The 7,035-nt window shown below is 38.6% G+C and overlaps 1 protein-coding gene across 2 annotated transcripts; it reads right to left on the reverse strand.

Moving 5' to 3' along the window:
- Positions 1-190: 190 nt before the first annotated feature.
- On the reverse strand, positions 191-6,110 carry LOC138026455 (ATP synthase subunit C lysine N-methyltransferase-like). 2 transcript variants are annotated; one of them, XR_011127264.1, is made up of 5 exons: positions 5,593-6,110; positions 3,983-4,120; positions 2,707-2,757; positions 2,481-2,578; positions 191-1,692 (listed from the first exon to the last, which is right to left on the reverse strand). XR_011127264.1 is itself a non-coding variant. In XM_068873820.1 (4 exons), exons 1-4 carry the CDS (start codon positions 5,866-5,868, stop codon positions 1,531-1,533), a joined length of 627 nt encoding a protein of 208 aa, XP_068729921.1. In that variant the 5' UTR covers positions 5,869-6,102; the 3' UTR covers positions 191-1,530. The 2 variants fall into 2 exon arrangements, 1 of the variants encoding a protein (XP_068729921.1); XM_068873820.1 differs by lacking the exon at positions 2,481-2,578 and having other exon boundaries at positions 5,593-6,102.
- Positions 6,111-7,035: the final 925 nt, after the last annotated feature.

Consider the following 7,035-nt stretch of genomic DNA (forward strand, 5'->3'; position numbering starts at 1 on the left):
TAAGTGATGGACATGCAGTAGTTCTTTTGATGATCCATGCAAAAATCTTATAGTTTGTTTCTTTGGCATCAGTGATGTATTTTGCGAAAACAAATTCACATCAACTGAAGTTGTTGGGTTTATGTTGGTTCAATAGTTTTTTATTTATCATATCTACTTTGCAGACAAAAGAAAAAGGGGCCTCCCAAACTGTAAGGTAACGAAGTGTTTATTGATTCGAAAAAATACCGGTAAATTCATTAGGTCTTATTAGAGTGATTTCATAGGGAATGGTAAGGAATCCAATTCTAACAATGCATCAGCCAATGCCCTGGTCAACAGTCAACCAACTGTTGTACAATGTTAGTTGACTGTTGGCCAACACGTTGACTGACAAATCGGTCCACATGTTAATTGGCTCAGATTGGCTACCATTACTGGGCTGATATTAACTTTAAGGAAGTTGCAGCACAAACATCTATAATTTGACTCTTCTTTTAGCTTGAAGTTATTTGTGCACAAATTATTTAAATTGCTAATTTCTTTGTATTTTAACTATGCAGCATGAAATATTAAAGCTTCAACATGATCTTGAGGAGGCTGAAAAGGTAACTGTACTAACTCTGTAAACTGGTAACATTATTCATTCAAATATGGTTTACTTTTAATGTGGATGGGCTTTGAGTTTAGCATTCAGGTCTCAAGATTTACCGTAAATCTCTGTAATTACAAAGATTCAGGGAGGTTGCAAAATATTCAATTTTACTGACAATCATAAGGGGTAACATGGTGCGAGATGATGACAAATTGAACTCCACTGATAGAACGATTATTTAAACACAATTTAAACACAGTTAAAAGAATATCATTCTATTGAGTTACAAAACATCAACTTGTCTTCTATCTATGGCCAAACCACAGAGTATTTGAATACATGACTCAGTGGTTTTGTCCAAGATATGTCACTTTCTACTTGTATGCATAGGACAAGTGGTACTGCAAACCACTAGCATAAGTTTTCAGAAAAACTTTGAAACTGTTTCTCAAATTATTTTTACAGGATCTTGCCAAGAAATTTAATGAGGCAACTCAGTACAGGAATATGAAACAGATGCTAACATCAAAGAATGAACAGGTTAAGGATTTACGAAGTCGTTTACTCAAGTATGTTCAATGACATGTACATGTAACAGTTACCTGTGGCATAGTTTACACGACTTCCTTCAGTTGGTGTTTCTGAACGAATTACTGGTAAGTTTTTTATTGTATATGTAATAAAATTCTTAACTTTAAAGTTTTAAGCTTTTAACTTCTGTTGGTCAGTGCTTAGACCATGTATGGAAAGGTGGCATATAAAATTAATGATATTATTATTATTATCATTAATTATTATTATTTTGAATAAGACACTAAAGGGAACCAAGATTTGGTCTACTGATAGGAGAACCTTATCAGCCTCTACAGTAAGACAGAACAAAATTGACTGACGTCATTCTTTGTCCTTGTGCATTCTAGATACTGTTACTGTTAGATACTGTTTTGGTTTTTTCATCACTTTTCTGTGGCATCTGAAGTTTTCCAATACAGCCATACACTGTCCATTCCTTCTTCAATAACTTCCACTGGTATCCAGTCTGGTAAGGGGAAACGACATGCAAGAACTTGTGCATCATCTTTCAACTCAACATCTAATTTCTCTTGGAGTTTAGGCATCTGTGTAGTAAAAAGGGTAACATGGATTTGTGGTTTAAACATCTTACTCATGTGGATACCATTCCAACTAATCCTTTCTAGGGATCCCTGAAGTGTTATTTCACCAACAGGGAATTGGGTGGAAATATACAGTCAAAATGTAATTCAAGGAAGAAATAGTACTGTCAGATGTCTTGGTAGAGTGTGTACCAATGTGTGAGCAAAGTATTTAACCTTAAGAAGGCTAGATATGTCTTTTGCCAAAAGTCAACAAAACTTGTTTCATTTATAAAGCTCATGTGTTGCTTATTGTGGGATTTTACTAAAGAACATGCTCTCTGTTCCAAAAAGAGAATGGACCAAGTCTAATGTGATACACTGTAGGTGGCCTTGCTTGCAATTGCATGATAGTTCTCAATAACTGCTGACATGTTTAAAGTCTGATAAAAATTCTTGCTTGCTCACAGTGTTGTTATGTCTCTCTGAAAAGCCTCTCTGGGAGAGTGGTCAAGTATGTCCCAGTATGTAGCATCACAACCCCTATCTAGTTCCTATTCTTATAAAGCTATGTGTACACTCACAGCTTTGCTGTAGAGCCAGGCGAGTCTTGACAAAATTACCTATACCAAGAGCCCACAAACTGGAGCATACAACTCCCATGCTAGAACTATGTCACCAGTATTTAAAGGACACCAGGCCATTGAGCTTTTTAGTACCTTTCATATCTCATGAAAGACCTATCTCACTCCTAAGGGTACATCATTACATAGGGTTTGAGAAATCAATCAGGCCATTGAGCTTTTTAGTACCTTTCATATCTCATGAAGGACCTATCTCACTCCTAAGGGTACATCATTACATAAGGTTTGAGAAATCAATCTTCAAGTAACCTGATCTGTAAAAATAACTAAAACAAATAACGTATCAAAGTTGTATTCCTCTGGTCACTGTGGACTTCTGTCCATACTGGGTGAGGTAAGGAGAAACAACTCTCGTAAACATGACGTATATAGTAACATCTTAAGAGTTTCTCACCATCTCAGCAACTCCAAATATCACAACAATGTCAAAGTTTGAGAGTTTAACCTGTAAGTAAAAGAACAAGATCACTAACAATAATATCCTCTTGGAATGTACCAAAGAAATACCACTGACTTGTTGGCTCAAAAAGAATTGAAAGAGAATCAGACTACCCCTTAACCCAAGCCTCACCAAAACAAACGAAAACCGTGGTGCCTTAAAGTGCCGCTATGACGAAAATTTTTGGTTTTCTTTTCGAAAATTTTCAACATCAATTAAGTCAATATGTTCAAAATAATAGAATGCATTTAAATTTGGAACGATAGAAGCGAGATAAGTCGGGAAATAGCCAGCCAAAAACCGCTAAAAATCTGTCCGCCATTACTCGGACGGCATCGGAGAAGCCTGCGATTATTTTGCAAGTGGTCTTCACGCAAGACTTGGCTCGTGATGTCATACGCATACCGCTTCGTGGGCGTTTGACAAAGCGAACAAGTCGATCAAGGAGTAATGTATATAATATCAGCAAAAAGCAACTCGGCGATCTCTCACATCTCATAGACGGCATGGGAAATTAGCCGCGTTTATTTTGAGCGTTGTGCATATGACGTCAGACCCCAGGCGATCCAGCTAGACCCAACCCTTTTCCTCGCTCATGGTCATTTGCCGTTCAAGTAATGGCGAACAGCGAAAACCAAAAAACTATGTTACAATAATCATACTTTCCGTGGGAATTTTGAGATAAGAATTGGCATGATACCTATTTAGTACGTCTATTTTCAAAATCTAAAAAAGAAAGGACATGCAAAATTTTCATCGTAGTGGCACTTTTAATTTCAATGTACAATTACTTGGACTTTTAGCCTTGTAAAACAAAGGTGTTAAACCATACGTCTCGTCTAAAAACACTTACAGAACAAGTTACAAAATTCACACAACCAATCCTCTTTTCAAAGCAAAGATGACATCATTATTTTTTTACTACTTCGTATTTATTACTTTTACAAGGGTAAAAAAGTCACCATTTCCATTTGGCTTTGCATGCTTTTAACTTCTCTTTGCGCTCATCTGCTGTCCTGCAAACTTTGTTTTTGCCCTGACTTTGGCACAGCTGGAATGCACCAAATCATTGCTGGTACTGAAACGCCTGCTACACACACTATCATGAAGAAGATTCTTAAAATAATAATTTATTGTCTCACAGGGTTATTGTCAAGTAAGAAATTCCACTATAGCCAGCCAGATTCTAGGTAAGACCACTTAAATGCCTGGAGTCAAGAGGATTTCTCACCTTCCACAAGTCAGCTCTGGAAAATGTGGCGTTCTTATGCAGTCCTTGTAACCTGGCCCGTAGTTTTGAATACCAAACCAGCCAATGATTCAGTTCATACCCATGAGCTTGGTAACCATGTCTAGCAGCGGCAAATACCTGCCAGAGACTCAAAATCAAAGTTCATTGATAGGCAGTTCACGAGCCATTAGACTCACCCTAACCAAGGGGCTCTAAAGTTGTACCAGCTTCAAAAGAAAAATACTTAAACACGCTAAAACACTATGTAATAGGATTTGCAAACAGACACAACCACAATTTTTGGGAATAGAACAATGCCATGTTCTTATGTGCTGAAGTTAGCACAAAAATTATTTAAACAAAACCACATCCAAGTACATAATAATTATCAATGTTAAAATAAATGATCATTAATGGTTTTGCAGTCATTTGAGAAAATTGAAGTAAGAAGGCTCGTTTCGTCATCATCGTCCTTTTACCGGTATTTATTGGTGAGGAGGCCCTTTGCAGTGTGCCTTTGCATGACCTTGTCAATCATAAAAATGGTCCTGGTACAAAATAGATGCCAGAAATGGAAAGAGCGTGATAAAATTAATAAGAATGCCAATTTTGAGGCCACTGACGCAGAGATGCCAACCTATGGAGATCTAAAATCTGGAGATTTTTTCCAGCTGGTCTCCCCACCCCTCCCCCCTCGATCAACCTACCCACTCCCCCTTCCCCTCCTCCCCCCCCCCTTTTAAACGCACCCACCCATCCCCCAGCAGCTCCTTCAGAATACAAGAATATTCTGCCGTCATTGTGAATTTGCGGGAAAACAGGGTACTTATGTCAAGAATTTTTATTGCTATTTTATTGTTAATCGGAGATCCAATCAAACAATCGGTTATACGGTTATGATAGCTAAAGGAAGTCATTTTGTTTAGTTCTATTAACGTGTGTTTGAAACTCAGAGATGAAGAAGTGCATTAAGAAACAATGAAATGAGTTTGAAAAAATCAATTTTTTTTTAAACTTGGGGATGCAATTTGAGTCTAGAATGGAGAAACGTCTGTGAAAGGTTCAGAGTCAATTTTATCCGGGAGATTTAATGACCCGTACGGGAGACCGGGAGATTCGTTCCGTATCTGGGGAACTCCCAGATAATCCGGGAGAGTTGGCACGTATACTGACGTTTAAGTGTGTCAGATTTTAGAGCGGTTTGAAAGTTTGAAAAATGTAAAGGAATTGAACGCTGGATGGTCTTAAGCTTGCAATCCAGCAGCTGTTTTCCATATAAATCTCAGTGAATTTTTTAAGCATTAATTAAAATCACTGTAAAATATCTCACCTAAATGTCAGTGGCCTCAAATGCCATAGTGCTCTTTGTTTTCTATCCAAAATTTTGCATAAGCATTGTTTCCAGTTTCTCTTGGGACCATTGTAAGTCCCAAGTGTGGAGGGGCAAAGAAAGAGTATTATGGTATTTTTTACATCGGTTAATTTCATCGGTTAATTTCATCACGCTCTATTTTGTATCACGACATTTTTTAATGATCGACAAGGTCACGAGACTCGTGCATGCAAAGGCCCTATTACCCTTTTAAAACGAGGAATAAACTAAAACTTGCCACTCTGCCATCCCCACTGCCTAAGTCCACCATCGTCGATCCTTGCCTTTTAGAGGTTTTTGCCATCTTTATAATATTAGTAACTTGTCTCTCTGTCGCTGGCACATAAGGAAGGCAAATTTTTCTCAGAGCAGGCGTGACAAACGGTGCAGTGCCAAGAACAATTCCAAGTGCTGTGGCTCCTGTTATTCCGAGAACTACTTTGCCAAATAATGATTTCTTGAGCATCTTGTTTTCTTGCTGGAGCTCTATTCCAACATGGCTTTCCGAGTCCATCTGCTTCTTATTTTTCTCTGAAGAGCACCGGACTGTTCGATTTACACAAGGGCGAATAAACAACGACAAAAATATTATGAAGAGGACTCCAGACTATCGAAAATTAAAGAAACACGAGAAAGTAACATTTTGCTCCTTGCTGGAAAGTTGACATTCCATTTAAGCCGCGATAATCTATCTCAAGACTGAAGTCCTGCGATTTTATGTTACTGGGGTGCATGGGTCTGTGCCTTCTTCTAAGTCGTATACTGGGGGGTGGGGAGGGGATTTGTATTCGGGAATGATTTTTTCGCTCGGAACATAGAGCCCGCCGCACACTTGAGGAACCGCCTCGCGAGGCAGTTTGCTCAGCTCTTTACTCACCGTGTGCGGCGGGCTTTAAGTCATAAGATTGCAGAATCCGGCCGAAAAGAAAAACGAAGATAACAAAAAAATTCGAATTTCCTGCGTTTTTCTCTGTAAACTGTAAAGTCACAACTCTTCCTATCGTGGGAGGGATAAAGGTGCTACATCACAGCCTCGCTTGCATGCAAAGAGGTAATTGAAATCCGGAGCTAGTGTTTGGGGTCTTTTTCCCTCTTACGCGTTATTACTGGGTTGCCAGTATGGCAAACCCAGTCGGGATCTGCGTTTCATTTGATTGTTTTAATTTTTTTATTTTTTTTTTCTGTGTCGGTAAAAGTCTTGCCTATCACTCCCCTTCTAAGTGGTGTCTTTGTGCATAGAGCCTTCTGCGCGTATTTTCTTAGGATCGAGAGGGTAGTGGGAAATGCGTAGATTCCTCTGGTGGACACAATAGAACAATTAACTTAACCGGCAATGGCGTCGAAAGTCAGGTAACGCGAATGGTGTTTTAGTGGATCTTTGAACAAAATATACCCTTATGAAGCTCAATAATGGCAAGTCGGTTGGATACTGAACAAGACAAGCGGTGGAATCTTAAAAGCGACGAGTAATGGACTTCGACAACAATCTGTCGCCCATCGAGCCGAAATCAAAGTGAGCTGCCTTTCTAATGTTTTACCAAGTGTGCTGTTATGTAGAACACTGAAACCAAATGGAAAATTCTCTGGTAACTTATGGGTTCAACAAAGACAGAGAACGAATCGAACACCTCAAGTGGATCTGTGATCAACTCTGCACAGTCTTCAGGTAAAAAAATAATTG

The sequence above is a fragment of the Montipora capricornis genome, chromosome 12 (assembly GCF_036669925.1).
Source record: "Montipora capricornis isolate CH-2021 chromosome 12, ASM3666992v2, whole genome shotgun sequence".
In the NCBI taxonomy this organism is placed as follows: Eukaryota; Metazoa; Cnidaria; class Anthozoa; order Scleractinia; family Acroporidae; genus Montipora; species Montipora capricornis.

Bases quoted from the DNA above. Each gene is read 5' to 3' on its own strand.
- LOC138026455 (XM_068873820.1), bottom strand. From the start codon at position 5,868: ATGGACTCGGAAAGCCATGTTGGAATAGAGCTCCAGCAAGAAAACAAG. The intron at 4,121-5,592 runs GCAAGTTTTAGT...AGTCTCTGGCAG, and splicing joins GCAGTGGGGATGGCAGAGTG to GTATTTGCCGCTGCTAGACA. The intron at 2,758-3,982 runs GTGAGAAATCCT...TTTTACTTACAG, and splicing joins CCAGAGCTGACTTGTGGAAG to GTTAAACTCTCAAACTTTGA.